The sequence below is a fragment of the Archocentrus centrarchus genome, chromosome 14 (genome assembly GCF_007364275.1).
Source record: "Archocentrus centrarchus isolate MPI-CPG fArcCen1 chromosome 14, fArcCen1, whole genome shotgun sequence".
NCBI lineage: Eukaryota > Metazoa > Chordata > Actinopteri > Cichliformes > Cichlidae > Archocentrus > Archocentrus centrarchus.
In genome coordinates this window covers 1026460-1046023 of record NC_044359.1, presented here as the reverse complement: position 1 = coordinate 1046023, position 19564 = coordinate 1026460, and the positions used below count along the sequence as shown (strand labels likewise).

The following is a 19564-nucleotide window of genomic DNA, read 5'->3' as shown; positions in this document are numbered from 1 at the left end:
AACTGCATTAGCCTGCAAACAGCTTGTTGATTTCTACTATAATAAACACACTGACAAGGATCCTGGAGTGTCAACAGTTTTTATTCTATTCATGCATGAAATCAGCATATTTGTGATTATCAGGTTGATGTTAACTTTGATCTGCCTGCATACTGAATGCTGCAGCCTCAATCACCAGATGTGAATGAAGCTCTGCTGCTGGTACAGAATACATTACTTTCTCTTCATGGTGGGGGTGGGAGAGAACCCCCCACCAGTGAATGCCTGGGGTATGATCTACTCTGACCCCTGTGGGATATGGCCGCATACTCTTGTGTTCAAAGCGTTCCGACTCCCTCTCAGCTTGAGTGAAGTGTTCCACAAACTTCCTCTTTGTTCGTGTTTAGTTTGTTGTTTTCCCTTTGAGCGCTGAGGACGGCTTCATGTCAGACATCACTGAGCTGCTCTCTGACTGTCACGTGGTTTCCACGCAGAGTCTAATGTTTCTGGATAGAAAACAATATGAACTGTTCTGTAATACATAAATAAAAATAACTGCTTGCATTCAAATTCAGACCATGAAACAATAATCTGAGCAGTATATAATACCCTGGTCCTGGGTCATTTTCACTCAGTGTCTTTGAGTTTTTGGACTTTCAGGTTTTGTTTATTTAACAAGGCATCGATACGGGTCTGAAGGATTGACGTCGGACATTGGTTGGAAATGATATGCTTGAGCAAGCCGTAATTAGCTTGGGCATGATGAGTTGTGCACGAATGGAATCAATTTTTGTAAATTCTGCTTTAAAATATAATCCTTCTGTTGTTATAGATTGCTGTAAAATTGCTTAAAGTATATATACAATTCTTCCACATCACGGGGGGGGGGGGCTATCTCAGCTGACATAGGGTGAGAGGCAGGGTACACCCTGTACAGGTTGCCAGCCTGTCACAGGGCCAACACAGAGAGACAGACAACCATTCACACTCACATTCATGCCCTCATTCACACCTGTGCCGAATTTAGAGTTTCCAATTAGCCTAACCCCACTGACTGCATGTCTTTGGACTGGAAAACCCACACAGACAGGGGGATAGGCTTTCTCTTCGTTGTGGGAGATCAGTCCCACAACAGCCATGTTGTCAGCATGGCAAAAAGCAAACTTTATGATGACGTTGGACTCTGATGTGGCCTCACAGCCATGGGTGTACAGCAAGTACAACAGAGGGCTGAGCACACAGCCCTGGGGGGATCCGGTGTTGAGGCTGAGGGAGGATGAGATGAGGTGAGGTGACCCACTCGTACCACCTGAGGTCTGGTGGTCAGGATGCTGTAAACCCACCTGCACAGGAATGGGTCCAGGCCCAGGTCCAACAGCTTAGATACCAGCCAGGAGGGAACTATGGTGCTAAATGCTGAGCTGTAATCTACAAACAGCACTCTCACATAGTTCCCCTTACCAGGTCTTGTTGATTTAATTTGTGTAGTGCATTTATTGTTCATGCTGCCCTTAATCCAGTATTTTTACTATTACTGTAGTACCTTATCTTTTAAAACAGATGCAGATGGATGCAGTAGTGGACCGCTAACGTGGACAGTTCACTATTTGTCTTTGACCTCTGTGTGACCTCTGTTGTCTGTGAATCTCCAGGAGGTCCAGTTGGTGCTGTCAGCACATTTCTCCCAAATCTACATTACAGCATAAAGTCAGCCAATCAGCACACGCTCCATCTGAAGAGCCAATCCTGTTTCTTTGAGGATTACTCAGTGCTTTATCGCTGACTGCAGGTGCAGTCTGTGAACAGCAGATGGTGCTGTTTCCCTTTCTGTGCCCAGTGAACATATCAGTGTGAGACAGTCTGCTGAATAAGGACATGACGTGTTTGAAAGGAGGAGCCTTGAAGCAGGTTCTAACCCAGAGCTCAGAGTGAAATGAACCCATTCAGCAGCAGAACACCAAAGGAGACGCACCACAGACCGACTGCCTGAACAAGACAAACATGGCCAGTGAGTATACTGTACTCAGTGAGTGCTTTTACAGTTGTCATGCTTATTTAGGCTTTAAATTCCTATATTTAAATTCCTATATTCCTATATTGTGTAATATCCAGTATTCATTCACTAGTGCAATATTCATTCACCAAGTGCAATATTCATCATCTTCATTATTATATGTATACACATATTTACTTTTCTTACAACGTACAGATGCACCAATGTATGTATATATTTTTATACATGCTATTTTTTGTATATTTTACACATTGTTTATTTCTGTATATCTCTTGATTATATTGATCATACTAGATTATAATATTTTCATAATATTTTTATTTTAGAGAGTTTGATTTTCTGTTACATGGCACTGAACAGGAGTGGCCCTCCAATCTCATTGTACATCCTGTATAATGACAATAAAGGCATACTATTCTATTCTTCTAAATACGTTTTGCTTTAATAAAGTTCAACTTGAAATTATCTTTGGATAAAAAGGAAGATCAGCACCTCTTTAAATATTTATTTTCTGTTATATGAAGCACTTTGTGCTGAAAATACAGGAAATCTTTGAAAACCGTTTTTCAAAGACAATTAAAAATGTAAAGTTCAAAGTTTTTTGAATTCAGGAATTCTTAATATGGGCAGAAACAACGGTGAAGACTCTTCAGATATAACCCTTCATATTTTAGATAAAGCTGTAAGTCCCTGATTGTTTGTGTTGAAAATGTTCTTTACTGCATCTGTAAAATATTCTCTAACAGATGCAGAGGAAGCAGAGGAAACAGACCTCCGGATTGTTCTTCTTGGAAAAACTGGAGCTGGGAAGAGTTCAGCAGGAAACACCATCTTAGGAGGAAAAGCCTTTCAGCCTACTCTGTCTACATCCTCAGAGGGTCAAAGAGGTCGGTTTGAAGGTCAGAGGCTGGCTGTAGTTGATACTCCAGGTCTGTTAAATATCAGACTGACTGAAGAAGAGGTGAAGAGTGAGATCACTAAGTGCTTCTCATTAGCTCCTCCTGGTCCTCATGTGCTCCTGTTTGTGATCCGTGCCGGCAGATTCACTGAAGAAGAACAAGAAGCAGTGAAAATCATTCAGAAGGTGTTTGGACCAAAGTTCACATGTTACACTCTGGTCCTGTTCACTCATGGAGATGATGTGGAGGCAGACGGAGACACCATAGATAAACTCATCAGAGAAAATCCAGCTCTCTGCAGCTTCATCCATCAGTGTGGTGCTTCCTGATGAACAGGAAGCAGCACGTGAGGCTGGGGAAGAATGTCTCGGACTCCCGGACCATCAGCACTGGCACTCCTCAGGGCTGTGTCCTCTCTCCTCTGCTCTTCTCCCTGTATACCAACTGCTGCACCTCTGACCACCAGTCTGTCAAGCTTATTAAGTTTGCAGACGACATGACTCTCATCGGACTCATCTCAGACGGGGACGAGTCGGCCTACAGGATGGAGGTCAAACGTCTGGTGTCCTGGTGCAGCCACAATAACCTGGTACTGAACGCCCAGAAGACAGTGGAGATTATAGTGGACTTTAGGAAGCACACAGCCCCTCTACCCTCCATCATCCTGACTGACACCCCCATCACCACAGTGGACTCTTCTCGCTTCCTGGGAACTACCATCACCCAGGACCTCAAGTGGGAGCCCACCATCACCTCTGTCATCAAAAAGGCCCAGCAGAGGATGTACTTCCTGCGGCAGTTGAAGAAATTCAACTTGCCAGCAAGGACCATGGTGCAGTTCTATACTGCCATCATTGAGTCCATCCTCACCTCCTCCATCACTGTGTGGTACGCTGGAGCCACCACTAGGGACAAACAGAGACTACAGCGCGTTGTGCACTCTGCTGAGAAGGTGATTGGCTGTAACCTCCCATCTCTCCAGGACCTGTACACCTCCAGGACACTGGGGCGTGCAGGTCGGATCACAGCCGACCACTCTCACCCTGGGCACAGACTTTTTGACCCTCTCCCCTCAGGCAGGAGGCTACGGTCCATACGAACCAGAACCTCCCGCCATAAGAACAGTTTCTTCCCCTCTGCTGTTGGACTCATGAACAATTACCCTAAGACTGTTACCACCACCCTCCACACATGCTGATGACCCTATGTCTATGCACCTGTCTGACTGCACTGATGTACATATTAGTGGAATATAGTCTACATTCTTTTATCTTTTAATTAGTCTCTGCACTGTATATTTTGTAATTTTGTAATATTGTGCTATAGTTATAGCTCTAATATCTCTGTATATTTGCAATTTGTATACTTGTATATTGTCTTATAGTTTTTATACTTATTTGTTTTTTTCTGTAAGCACGAAGTACCGCAGCAATTTCCTAATGCTGTGAACCTGTTCACCCATATGGCAATAAAAACCTTCTGATTCTGATTCTGATTCTGATATCATGTTTTTAACAACAGAGACAGAGGTCCCTCTCAGGTCAGAGAGCTGCTGGAGAAGATCAACACCAGGGTTATGAGAAATGGAGGAACCTGCTACACCACTGAAATGTTGAAAGAGGCTGAGAGAGTCCCATTTCAGGTCCTTCCAGCTGCAGTTGCAGCTGCTGTTGGTGGTGGTATTGGAGCTGGTGTTGGAGCTGTAGGGGGTCTAGTAGGAGTTGCAGTGGGAGGTGCAGTGGGTGTCACAGCAGGAGCTATAATGGGTCTTAAATGACAGCTGTGTGTAATAAGAGATCATAAATGTTTCATACACTGATGCTCAGTGTTGATTATTTTTGGCTGCAGAGTCATGAAATAAAGTCATGAAACAAATAATCATAATAACACTTTATTTTTATTTGATCAGATTTTGATTTCTTGCTTATTTTACGGAATGTATCGTATTTGTTAAAAGTTTATTTCTATTGATTACACAGAGCTTTGAAACAAAGATGATCCTGTTCTTATTGATGATAATGATTAATCTGAAACAATTATGTAAACTGTGTTTTGAAGCCTGAGTTTGAGTTCTTGAATGATGCATCATGAGTCAAACAGATGAAATTATGGATGAATTCCTGTGCTGTCAGAGGACGAAGGATGAACTGAAAGGAACCGATCTGCAGAAAATTCAGAGTTCCTTATTTTTAAAACTTTTTGATATTTTAAGTATTTAAATTTTCAATACTGTGCTCATTATTGGTGTGTCTTTTATATTGTTCTGTCCTATGTCTGTGCTTGTTGCTGTGATTGATGTGTTGTACAGCACTTTGGCCAGCCTTGTTGTTTTTAAGGTGCTTTATAAATAAAGTGGTATGGTAGATGTTTGATCAAAGTGAGACATTAAAGACATCTGCTCAATATTTCCTCATGACGTTAAATGTTCTCTGTTGATAATAAATAAAGTGTGTGTTAGTCTTATTGACATCCATTCAGTGAACCTTCAAATCTAGTAGATGGATTTGCTGGTGGACACACAGGAAGTGTTGGACAATGATTTTTGTCTTCATGGACCTCACAGATGATGTCAGTGACTGTGATCTAAAAATAATAAACCAGTTAAGCTCATAAGGTTTAGAAATAAATAATAAACCAAAAAAATTTTTATTTTAGTTCTTTAACTTTTTAACTAGAACTTTGCATGAGTTACAAAGTTACCATATTATCATTATTAGGCGGCAGTAAAGATATGAAGGTCCCAGAAATGCATACATCCATAACTGAACTTTATTATTACAGTTACAGTATTACAGTTATTTTAAACTGTCTGTAAGATTTGTCACTTAAATTCTGAAGAACTTTAAATAAAAAACAAACCAAAGCTTTGATTCCATCATCAAACTCTCACGTTGAACATTTACAGGAAGCACCACAATAAGTCTGATCCACACCAGCTGCAGAACATCTGGACCCAAAGGATGTACCATTAACCTGTCAGAGCGACACCACAGTCTGTGATACTGTGTAGTTCTGGATGTTAGGAAGGTAACAGGCTGATGGAGGCTCGTGTCTGTGCTTTTAATAACTCTGTCTGCAGTCTGAGTGGAGAAACTGTTGTTATATAATTATTCAATAAAGACTTTATAAAAGCTCAGAAATGATTAATGGGGCTTGTAAAGCTGCGTCTGTGTTTTCATGTATCGTTGATACTGTCCAATAAAGTCTACTTCACAACGACCGGCTTTGTTACTGAGATATTGAAGCAGAAAGTATCTTTGATGCAATTCTTAAAGCCCTACATGGACCTGATGCAGGAGGCGGAGCCTGTGATGATTGACACCTGTGACAGACCCAGCTGAATGAGGACGTGATGCGTTCAGAGGGAGGAGACTGAAAGCAGTTAAGGACTCAGAGCTGAGGTGGAAATGAAACCATTCAGCAGCAGAAATCAGCAGAGACACATCACAGACCAACTACCTGAAAAAGATGGCCGGCACACCTGCAGGTGAGTACATTTACAACCTTCAGACTTATTTCCTGTGTCATCCAAACATGGCAGAACCTGAAACTTTGTTCAAAGGTAGAAAATTAAAGCTTTAACTTCCACATGGAGCACATTTATCATTGAAAACACAGTTTAGTCTAATCTGTCAGTGCACGTACTTGTCATGGCGTGTGTCTGGCAGGCAGGATTGGACCCCAGGATGCAGACTCACAAAACAGGACTTAAAGGAGGATTTATTGGGAAAAAATAACAGGAACCAGAACACAGCTAGGCAGGGGCTGGACAGATGCCAAAACTAAACTAAAGTAACTACAGAGGAGGGCCACACTACGAGGGAATACTGAAGACGACGCGACAAGAAACAGATGAACACTGAGGGCTTAAATACACAGCAGGTAATCAGGACAAGAGGAAACAGCAGGGAGCAACAGGTGAAGCAAATGAAACTAATAACAGGGGAAGCAAAACTAGACACAAAGCACAGGGAACACAAGACTGTCAAAATAATACAGGAAGTGACTAACCAAGGTGCACGCAGACTACATACGGGGAACTGGCACACAGACACGGGGCAGAGACGCAGACTAGTCACAACACTAGGAATAACTCAACATGAAAACACAGGAGGTCAGGGACAAGACATCATGACAAAACAGACAAGACCATGGAGCAGGGGAGACAGAGACAAAGGGAACAAGATCATCAAAACACACTGGGAATAAAACACTCAGGGAAAATAAACTAAAAACACAAAACGCTGGACAGACGGCCCAGGACCATGACAGTACTGTTAGAGTCCACCTTAATAAACAACTACAGCAGGAACAGGAGACACAAATACAGATTTTTCTGTAATGAAATTACTGTAACTGAAGATCACTGACCTCTTAGAGCTGGTTGAATGGACGGTGGGTGGAAGGTCCAAAATAGTTGAATAGATGCTGCTTTAAAAGATGTTTATGTCACCACCTTCTACTTTTATCACCTTATACCTTATACTAGTTACTGCTAAAAGGTAAACACACAAACATTTTTCAACCAATATTAAACTGAAATTTACTGTGAGGCACAAGTTTTATAGTAAAGTTGACTTTGGTTTATTACAAGGAGAAGTTTTACTCCAATAAAAACTGCTGTTGATGTTTGTGTGGCAGGAAAATATTTGACTCTCTGTGTGGTTCAAATGTTTTTAGGACAGCCTGATAATGAACTATAATTCTCCAGCCTAGAAAAAATGAATTCATGAACTGGATTTGCAGCATCGCTCTGAGGCAGGATGTCTCTAATTTTAGTGATATTAGATAAGATAAGATAAGATAGTGTTTATTTGTCACATGCACAGTTATACACAGTACAATGCACAGTGAAATGTATTTTGTACCTGCAACCATATATACACACACATATAAATAAGAAGAATAAAAATGAAAAAAAAGTAATTCACACTATACACTATACTCTATATACTATACACTATACACACTTTTATAAATTATAATATTTACATTGTGCAATAATGGTCCAGTTAGGGCTCAGAGTTGAGCAGACGGATGGCTTGTGGGTAAAAACTCTTCTTCAACCTTTCAGTCTTAGTCCTCAGGCAGCGGTAACGCCGGCCTGATGGGAGCAGGGAGAAGAGAGAGTGTCCGGGGTGGCTGGGCTGTTTTAGGATCTTCATGGCCCTCAGCCTGCACTGCTTGGTGTAAATGTCCTGCAGGACATTTACTTATCTGATATTGATCAGATAAGTAAATGTCCTGCAGGACATTTACTTATCTGATATTGATCAGATAAGAACAAAAACCCAGTGAATTATTTTGGTCAGTTGGGGTGATGGTGGTTCATAATTTAACATAAAAAAGAAATCTGCAGATATTCAGTGACATGTCTACACTCAGTGTGATCATGTGTTTGTGTGATTCTCCAACAGATGCAGAGCTCAGGATCGCACTTGTTGGGAAAACTGGAGCTGGGAAGAGTGCAGTGGGAAACACTATCTTAGGAAAAGATAAAGTTTTTAAATCTACATCATCCACCTCATCAGTAACATCAGAGTGTCAGAAGGAAAAGATTCAGTTTGATAATCAAACCCTGGCTGTGGTTGATACTCGTTTGCTGCTCCTGGTCCTCATGTGTTCCTGGTGGCAGATTCACCAAAGAAGAACAAGAAACAGTGAAAATCCTTCAGGAGATGTTTGGAGAAAAAGCAGCAGGATACACTGTGGTCTTGTTCACCCGTGGAGACGATCTGGAAGCAGATGGTAAAACTATAGAGGAACTGATCCAAGGAAATTCAAATCTCAAAGACTTCACCCATCAATGTGGTGGAGGATATCATGTTTTTAACAACAGAAAGAAGAATCCCTCTCAGGTCAGAGAGCTGCTGAAGAAGATCAACACCATGGTTCAGAACAATGGAGGAAGCTGCTACACCAATGAGATGTTCCAAGAGGCTGAGAGAGCCATCAGAGAAGAGGCAGAAAAACTTCAGAGAGAAAATCCAGAGATGAAGCATGAAGCAGCGAGAAAAAAGGCAGAAGAAGATAATTCATTTATTCGAAATGCAGTCATATTCACTCTGTCTGCTGTTGGTGGAGCATCTGCAGGAGCCGTGGCAGGACCAGTGGGAGCTGTAGTAGGAGGTGCAGTGGGTTTCACAGCAGGAGCTGTAGCTGTGGCAAAGAAGGCCTGTGTTATACAGTAACAGGGTTCACTGAGCTGCAGCTTAATTAGAATAAAGTCACATTAATATGAAGATGCAGAAAAATCAATAACTAATTTCTGTTTGATCATACATTTATATTTTTTCTCTTTTTCCTTTTTTTGTAACTAAATGTATCATCCTCACTAACAAGTTTTAGAGTCTTAATTTCTTAATGTGATTAATGGGTCATTACTGCTCCTGTTATCAGCAATATAAAACATGTTTTCATGTAGAAGTCTGCAGAGTTCCCAAGTTTGATTTCTCAATGATACATAAGGACTCAGAGAGCAGTGCTGTTGATGAAGGTTGTCTTTGCTGTCAGAGGAGCTGGTGTAACAAAGGAAACTGAAATCAGACAGAAAACCATCACTGAGATGTTTGTGTTGATTAAAGTGTGACATTAAAGAGCAGCAGACACATTTGTGTTATGTTTCATCTGAACTTTGTTCTAACGTGATAATAAATAATAAAGACAATAAAGGAAACTGACTCTGTGTGAGGAAGGAGACTAAAGGTCTCAGAAATGAGTCTGATGTGTTTTAGGAGGATCATGTGAGTATGGACACAGCATTAAAGGTCATTGAAGCTTTACAGCAAAGAAATAACTCCAGTCTGCAGCGAACTCATTACACTCTTTTTTTATTGGACAGACTGACGTCAGACTGAATGATCACATTATTATGAAGTTCTGATCAGAGCGAGCTGGAAATACTTCTGTCCACATGCTGGTGCCTCCTCACTGTATTTATGAATGATAGAAATAAGCACCATAACAGAAAAGTCCTGATTAATATTGAATCTGTAACTTGTTCCAGTCCACATACAGCAGATGAAGTTTGACTGCATGGATCAGGATTTACACATTTATTCTCTCTAAGAGAGGCTCAGGGCACAGTTACTGGAGAAGAAATGCTCAGTGCATCATGGGTAATCCCTCTGCCTGAGGTTATTGCAGCATCAACAAAAGGTTTTAATTGTTGTTCGTGCCTTAAGAGTCCTCAGGTTCAAAGGTTATAATCCCTGTCAACAAACATCCTCTGTACATTCCCTGCCAACATATCACATCTGGCTTTGTACATAATTAGTGCAGTTTTATATTTTATGCTGAAGGATGGTTCGGGGTCACCTGGTCCACCTGTAAATATAAGCTATAAGCTCCTATAAAGAGTTATGTTAATGGTCATGTTCTCATGATTATAGGTTTTTGAAGTAGTTTTGTTTTGTTCCTGTTGCATTTGTTGGTTTTGTTCCTTTGTTTTTCTAATTTCTCTGATTTCCTTTCATTTCTGATTTGAGTCTTTTGCAAAGTACTCTACAGTATAGTACAGTGTGTGTCTCTGAATGTTTGGCCTCACTTCATTGGCTCCCAGTTCGTTTTAGGATTGATTTTAAAATCCTTTTATTTGTTTTTAAATGTCTTCATGGCCTCGCCCCGTCATATCTGTCAGATCTGCTCCACCTGTACGTTCCTTCACGTTCACTCAGGTCAGCTGATCTGGCACTGCTGGCTGTCCCAAAGACAAAGAGGAAGTCCAGAGGTGACCACACTTTTTCAGTTGCTGCCCCAAAACTGTGGAACGATCTTCCTTTGCACATTAGGCAGGCTGACTCACTCTCTGCTTTTAAGTCCTCTCCTAAAATACATTTTTTCTTATTGGCTTTTAACTCAGTTTGAGGTGTTGGTTTTCTTTGTTTATTTTCTTAGCTGTGGTTTTTATTTATTTTTAATTCTTTCCTTATCTTGTGTCTGTGTTCTGCTTGTTTGTTCGTAGTTTTGTACAGCACTTTGGCAACTGCATGTGATTTTAAAGTGCTTTATAAATAAAGTTGAGTTTGAGTTTGAGTTTGAGTGTGTGTGTAAGACGTGAGTAACTAAAAGTGAGAGTAGACAAATGAAAAATTTTGTCCAGGAACAAAAATCACTAGATCAAAGGTTAGGACCATTTCACAAACTGCTGTGTTGTAATGTTGTAACATAAACATGTCAACACAAAAAAATGAATTAATTATAAGATTAAACCCGCAGTGTTTTCCGGCCCTTTTGGCTTTTGATGGCTTCTAACAGGTCACAGTTGAGGTGCCTCTGAATTGTTAACAGCTCCACCAAACAGTGAATCTCCCTCTGAAGGTTTTGAGGCCTTCGTGGACAGCCAGGATTCTTCATGGAGCATCTTTACACTGCTGTATGGGTACTTTCACATAATAATCTGAAAGTTTCTTCCACAACAGTTTCAGCACAATGTTGTGTTGTTTCATAGTTTTTGCTCCACACTGTAGAAAAAGTGAAAAACTGTCTCTGAATATGGATGTCCAAACTTTTCACTGTGACCAGATCATTCTGGATATTTCTCTGCTTTGTTCAAATAATCTTAGGGGATCACTAGATTTAGAATTTTTTGGACTCTTCAAGACACTTTATATAACCTCAGTGTTCATCTGATCTGTTTTTCCCCGTCTCTCCGCTTCCTCGTTCCCTCACATTCTTCTGAACTCTGGATTCTCTTTTGAAAGGTGCAGGCTGCTCTGAAGACAACGAAGGAAGTGGCCTGGGGCATAATTAGGAATTAGCAGATCAGTAAAGTATTGTGGAGTTAATGCAAAGAAGGTTACAAAAAGATGGTTTTGAAAAATAGGGCTTGTCTACAGACATAAAAATATAAGATATAAAATTATAATTTTCATAACACTTCTGAAAAAATTCACAGTGAACAGTTATGTACTGTAGCTTACATGACACTCTTATAAGGTGGAGTATTAAAATTGCTGTGCTTGGAGTTTATTACACCCACAGCAGTGGAGCAATGGCCTCACTGGGGGTCACCGCTTGGACAAACCACACGTGTGTACTGCAGTACACTGTAATACTTGGACTAGTTTGGTTTATTAAATTTGGTTATGAATATAATTATTTTGAGTATTATTACATCAAACAGATTTTAATTTTAAATTTCTTACAACATTGACTTTACCCCTTTTTTCCAGTTTGAAAATCTGTGACTCACACAGTAACACAAAGCGCAGGTCTGTCAGGTTTCTTATAAGCAATCAAAGTCAGATGTATTAAAAATTGTTTATTTGGTATCTTTATATTTATTATCATGTTAGATAAAGTTCAGAGGAAACACAAAGCAGATGGTCTGCTGCTCTTTAATGTCACACTTTGATTATAACAACCATCAATTTGCTTTTCTGCAAACTTGTCGATTCCAGTTCATCTGTTACATTCATCATCCAAGACTACACACAGCTTCAACACATTTTCTATAACCTGGATTACTGTTTAGAACCTAAGAGCTAAAGAATGTCCCATTGATCACATGATCATTAATCAATAATGGTAATTAAAATTAAGATTCTCTTATCTCATAAAATGAATAGTCTGTAATTAAAGATGATTCAGAGAAAAAGAGTCAAGAAAACAATAATAATTACAAACCATTCCTGTGTCTGTATATTAATGTGATTTAATGGGTTTCTGCTACATGAGAATTCATTATCACTGTATTTTGCATGCATCATCTTGAAGAGCCCTAGCTGCAGCAGATACTGCAGCTGCCACTGGACCTTTCAGTCCTGCAGCAGCAGCTTCAGCAGCAGCCAGAGCAGCTTGAATGAAGGAGTTGTCTCTCTCTGCCGTTCTTCTTGCTTCTTTGAGCTCCATGTTTGGATTTTCTGTTTGAAGTCGCTTCATCTCTGCTCTGATGGCTCTCTCAGCCTCTCTGAACATCTCATTGGTGTAGCAGCTTCTTCCACTTATCTCAGCCATGGTGTTGATCTTCTTCAGCAGCTCTCTGACCTGCGAGGGATCCTCGTCTCTATTCTTAAAGACATGATATCGTCCTTCACACTGATGGATGAAGCTGCGGAGAGCTGGATTTTCACTGATCATTGTTTCTATGGTGACTCCATCAGCATCCAGGTCGTCTCCACAGGTGAACAAGGCGAAAGTGTAATCTGTTGACTTTTCTCCAAACACCTTCTGGATGATTTTCACTGTTTCTTGTTCTTCTTCTGTGAATCTTCCGGCCTGGATCACAACCAGGAACACATGAGGACCAGGAGCAGCTAATGAGATGCATCTACTGATCTCTCTGACCACCTCCTCTTCAAGGAGTTTGGTGTCAAACAGACCTGGAGTATCAACTACAGCCAGAGTTTGACCTTCAAACTTTCCTGTTTCCTTCTGACACTGTGATGTCACCGAGCCAGCAGATGATGTGGATTCAAAACCTTTTCTCCTTAAGATGGTGTTTCCTGAAGCACTCTTCCCAGCTCCAGTTTTCCCAACAAGCACCATCCTGATCTCTGCTTCCTCTGCATCTGACAGACATGACAAAGACATGATATCATATTCAGAATCTTTACATCAGCTGCTCCTTAAAAATATTATTGTTGCACCTTGAAAATGATCCAGTGTGAACAGTGAGCTGACAGTGAAGCAGTAACTGTGCTGACGTGGATCAAAGAGAAACAAACTTTCAACTGAAAACATCAAAGAGCAAAACTTAGTTCTAAGAACACTTTGAAGCAAACAGCTGTTCAGTAATGATGCAGAACAAGTGTCACAAAGACACACAACCAGCCACTGATACACATCATTACCAAACACCTCCACTAGAGGGCAACAGCACCTCCACTGTGAGGGATCCTGCACATTATTCTCTTCTTCAGCTTACTGAAAATATTCAAATCACCCTCAAATACACTTTGTTCTTTTCCTCATGAAGAAAGGGGTTCTATTTCAAAAAGTAGTTCTGTTTTTTTCCTCTCCCAGAACAGTAAAAACAGGATCTTTTATTTTTCATCCAACTTTGGAGTGTTGGTGTTTACATCAGCAGAGCCTTATTATAGACCATTTCTGCTAATTTATGAACTAAACAAGTCATTGTGGATCAGAGTTTACAAAATGCTTAACATGGATAGTAATAATTAAAAAAAACAATAGATACCAAATATGTGCATAACACTGGAAAACAGTCAGAGATAAAACAGAGTGATAATCTTTACAAAAAAGATAAAGATGAAACAGGTGGGCGTTGAGCTTTGCTACTCTTCATCTGAAGTCAGCTCGGACCTGAAATTTGTAATAAAAATGTTTAAATTTACTTACCAAGCAGAGAATCATAGTTTGTTAGGTTTTTGTCAGTCATGTCTGTGAATATGATTTTGTGTCACTGTTGAAGTCCTGCTGTTTTTTTACCCCCCCTTTTTTTTTTCTAATCTCTGGCATGTATCAGAGTCTGCTCCTAGTTTCTCCCTCTGAACACATCCTGTACTTTTGTAGCTAAGAGCTGACAAACATTTGGGTTTGTCAGAGGCATGCGTGCACTTTGTGCATGCTGTGTGTTTGCTGCGAGAAAAGGGAGGAGCATATGGAGAGCCATTTCATCCAAAATTAAGTAAATAAATAAATGAATAAGTAAATAAATAAATAAATACTGCTATTGATAAATCATAAATAAATATTCCATGAAATAAATAAATATCCCCATGAAATAAAACAAAATATTTTATATAAATACAGATAAAACTCCGCCCCCTCATTTGAATATAAGAACATGAAATAAAAAGAGCTTCAAACGAAAAACAGGGTTAAGAAATAAAAGTCACTGAAATATGTAAAGTAGCATTACAAAATAAAAGTGTCACAAAATAAAACTCCATTATGAAATAAATAAATAAATTGTGAAGTAAATAGAATAGAATAGAATAGAATGCCTTTATTGTCATTATACAGGATGTACAATGAGATTGGAGGGCCACTCCTGTTCAATAAATCTTGAAATAAATTAAAATAAAATAAGAAAAATTTATTTAATTTTATTTTATTTCATTTATTTATTTATTTATTCATTTATTTATTTAATTTTGGGACCCCAAGGCATTCCCAGGCCAGCCGAGAGATATAATCTCCCCAGGGTGTCCTGGGTCTACTACGGGGCCTCCTCCCGGTGGGACATGCCCGAAACACCTCACCCAAGAGGCGGCCAGGAGGCATCCTAATCAGATGCCCGAGCCACCTCAAGTGGCTCCTTTTGATGTGGAGGAGCAGCGGCTCTACTCTGAGTCCCTCCCAGATGGCTGCGCTCCTCACCCTATCTCTAAAGAAGAGGCCAGCCACCCTTTGAAGGAAACTCATTTCTGCCGCTTGTATTCGCGATCTTATTCTTTCAATCACTACCCAAAGCTCGTGATCATAGGTGAGGGTAGGAACATAGATCGACCAGTAAATCAACAGTAAATCAACAGCTTCACTTTTACACAAGCTCCCTCTTCACCACAACAGACCGGTGCAGCCTCCGCATCACTGCAGAAGCAGCCCCGATCCATCTGTTGATCTCCTGCTACCTTCTCCCATCACTCGTGAACAAGACCCCGAGATACTTGAACTCCTCCACTTGGGGCAGGAATTCGTCCCTGAGCCGGAGAGAGCACTCCACCCTTTTCCAGCTGAGGATCATGGCCTCAGACTTAAGGCCCTTTCACACTGGATGCGTAAATTCCATGCGAATGTTTCGTGTGTTAAAAATATTTTTTGTTATATTTTGTTTTTAATGGAGCCATTCACACCAGCCATTCACAGGACGAATTTGCGGCATTTATTTTTTCGGATCAAGTTCAATTTTTCTGTTGATCTGACCAATCAGGGCACTGTCAAGTAGTGACGCAATCAAAACATGCGTTTAGACGTGTAAACACCAGGAAAGCGGCTGGACCAGACGGTATTAGTGGACGTGTCCTTAAGACCTGCGCTGACCAGCTGGCACCTGTGTTTACACTGATATTCAACCTCTCACTGAAACTGTGTGTGATTCCCACCTGCTTTAAAAAGTCCATTATAGTCCCTGTCCCAAAGAAACCACACCCCAGCAGCCCCAATGACTTCAGGCCCATAGCGCTCACCTCTGTGGTGATGAAGTGTTTTGAGAGACTCATCAAGACATTCATCACCTCCTCACTGCCCACCACCCTCGACCCACTACAGTTTGCATACCGGCCAGACAGATCCACAGACGACGCCATATCCTTCCTCCTCCACAAGACCCTTTCACACATAGACACTGGTAAGGGGAACTATGTGAGAGTGCTGTTTGTAGATTACAGCTCAGCATTCAACACCATAGTTCCCTCCAGGCTGGTCTCTAAGCTGCTGGACCTGGGCCTGGGCCCATCCCTGTGCAGGTGGGTTCACAGCTTCCTGACCAGCAGACCACAGGTGGTACGAGTGGGTCACCTCACCTCATCCTCCCTCACCCTCAACACTGGATCCCCCCAAGGCTGTGTGCTCAGCCCTCTGCTGTACTCACTGTACACCCATGACTGCGAGGCCACGTCAGAGTCCAACGTCATCATCAAGTTTGCTGACGACACTGCTGTTGTGGGACTAATCTCTCACAATGAGGAGACAGCCTACAGGAGAGAGGTCTCCCGCCTGGAGAACTGGTGCCAGGAGAACCACCTCCTGCTCAACGTCAGCAAAACAAAGGAACTGATCGTGGACTTCAGCAGGAAGCAGCAGAGGGACTACCATCCACTTGTCATCAGTGGTGCTGAGGTGGAAAGAGTGGACACCTTCAAATACCTGGGAGTGACCATCTCACAGGACCTGTCCTGGACTCATCACATAAACATCACTGTGAAGAAGGCCAGACAGCGTCTCTACCTCCTCAGGCGGCTGAGAGACTTCAAGCTCCCACTCAAGGTGCTCAGGAACTTTTACACCTGCACCATCGAGAGCATCATGCGTGGGAGCATCACCACCTGGATGGGAAACTGCACCAAGCAGGACTTCATGGCCCTAAAAAGGGTGGTTCGTTCAGCTGAACGGACCATCAGAACCACCCTCCCCAACCTGCAGGACATTTACACCAAGCAGTGCAGGCTGAGGGCCATGAAGATCCTAAAACAGCCCAGCCACCCCGGACACTCTCTCTTCTCCCTGCTCCCATCAGGCCGGCGTTACCGCTGCCTGAGGGCTAAGACTGAAAGGTTGAAGAAGAGTTTTTACCCACAAGCCATCCGTCTGCTCAACTCTGAGCCCTAACTGGACCATTATTGCACAGTGTAAATATTATAATTTATAAAAGTGTGTATAGTGTATAGTATATAGAGTATAGTGTATAGTGTGAATTACTTTTTTTTTATTTTTATTCTTCTTATTTATAAATGTTGCAGGTACAAAATACATTTCACTGTGCATTGTACTGTGTATAACTGTGCATGTGACAAATAAACACTATCTTAATCTTAATCTTACCTGCCAGGAGGACCAGAAGCAGCATCACAGCGTCCATGATGAGAGACTAAGATCATTTCAGAGTCATCTCTGCTTTCTACACTAAAACCTAAAGTTTGGGAAATAAAGGCAGAGCAGTAACCTCCTAATCATGAACTGTTTCACAGCTGCTGCTTCTCCTCTGACTCTAAATTAACTGTTTGTACTTCGGTGGTTTCTCAGGTCGTCCTGTGACTTCCTGTTAACAGCAGCTTGTTCTGTAGCTCGGAGGGGGAAACATGTTGGTGCTGCACAGACAGGAAGTTCACAGTCACACCCAGAAGAAGAGGAAGACCTCCCTGTACCTCAAACCGTTTCATTGGTCCTGAGGAGACCACAGACTCTCAGAGATGAGCGCAGCGTGTTGGACTTCCTGGAAGAACTGATGCTTTAAATGTCTCTGACACTCATCAGACTTTGTACAGGGTTCACCTCCACACAGTTACTCTGTGTGTGTGTGTGTGTGTGTGTGTGTGTGTGTGTGTGTGTGTGTGTGTGTGTGTGTGTGTGTGTGTGTGTGTGTGTGTGTGTGTGTGTGTGTGTGTGTTTCGTCTATTTCACTTCCTTATTTTTCTGTTTATTTTTCAACAATAGTTTCATGAAATAAAGTTCAGTGAAGAATTTGATCTGTTTTTCCTTTTTTTCTGGTTCAGTAAATTAAGTATTTTAAGCATTTCTCAGCATTGGAGCTCAAATCATTCATGTTGCACTTTTTTCTAGTTTATATATAAAACAATTTTAACCCTCTAATAAGTGATTAAATGGAGAACATGTTTATAATATGAAACACAGTTTGACTTCATACATGAAGGATGTGAAAAAGTCAGGTTGTGTATTATTACATGATATTAATACCTGTTATAAATGTGGAGGTTCAGTATTTAAATTTCAGCTTGTTTTGTGTCCCAATCAGAGCAGAGACTGATGGAAACATTTAATCAAAGCCATCAGTGTGTTAAAATGAACCTGCATTATTTAAACAATAAATGAATATATTAACGGTTAAATATCACTGTGGGGGGGTAGATCTGTAGATTTAATGTTCTGGTATAGATGCTCTAATGTTTACATTTAAAATACAAAGTTATTTGACAGGAAAATTCATTAAAAAAAAAACGAACAGGAGAACGATTTACGTTAAAGTGGAAAAGAGTACATAAAGAGTACACAAAGAGTACACAAAGAGTACACAAAGAGTACATAAAGACTACATAAAGAGTACACAAAGAGTACACAAAGACTACACAAAGAGTACACAAAGAGTACACAAAGAGTACACAGAGAGTACATAAAGAGTACATAAAGAGTACACAAAGAGTACACAAAGACTACATAAAGAGTACACAAAGAGTACACAGAGAGTACATAAAGAGTACACAAAGAGTACACAGAGAGTACATAAAGAGTACATAAAGAGTACACAAAGAGTACACAAAGACTACATAAAGAGTACACAAAGAGTACACAGAGAGTACATAAAGAGTACATAAAGAGTACACAAAGAGTACATAAAGAGTACATAAAGAGTACACAAAGAGTACACAAAGACTACATAAAGAGTACACAAAGAGTACACAGAGAGTACATAAAGAGTACATAAAGAGTACACAAAGAGTACATAAAGAGTACACAAAGACTACACAAAGAGTACACAAAGACTACATAAAGAGTACAAAAAGACTACACAAAGAGTCCACAAAGACTACATAAAGAGTACACAAAGACTACTTAAAGAGTACACAAAGACTACACAAAGAGTCCACAAAGAGTACACAAAGAGTACATAAAGAGTACACAAAGACTACATAAAGAGTCCACAAAGAGTACACAAAGGGTACACAAAGACTACATAAAGAGTACACAAAGAGTACACAAAGACTACACAAAGAGTACACAAAGAGTACATAAAGTGTACATAAAGAGTACACAAAGAGTACACAAAGACTACATAAAGAGTACACAATGAGTACACAAAGAGTACACAAAGACTACATAAAGAGTACACAATGAGTACACAAAGAGTACATAAAGAGTACACAAAGAGTACATAAAGAGTACACAAAGAGTACATAAAGTGTACATAAAGAGTACATAAAGATTACACAAAGACTACACAAAGAGTACACAAAGAGTACACAAAGAGTACATAAAGAGTACACAAAGAGTACATAAAGTGTACATAAAGAGTACATAAAGATTACACAAA

At 40.6% G+C, this 19564-nt stretch overlaps 1 protein-coding gene and 1 pseudogene across 1 annotated transcript; one reads left to right on the top strand and one right to left on the bottom strand.

Annotated features, from left to right (window-relative positions):
* Positions 1 to 1922: 1922 nt before the first annotated feature.
* LOC115791921 (GTPase IMAP family member 8-like) overlaps positions 1923 to 19564 on the top strand; it is a 263474-nt pseudogene continuing 245832 nt past the window's right edge.
* On the bottom strand, positions 12142 to 17546 carry LOC115791931 (GTPase IMAP family member 7-like). Its single transcript, XM_030746231.1, has 2 exons — positions 17341 to 17546; positions 12142 to 13403 (listed from the first exon to the last, which is right to left on the bottom strand). Exons 1-2 carry the CDS (start codon positions 17375 to 17377, stop codon positions 12580 to 12582), a joined length of 861 nt encoding a protein of 286 aa, XP_030602091.1. The 5' UTR covers positions 17378 to 17546; the 3' UTR covers positions 12142 to 12579.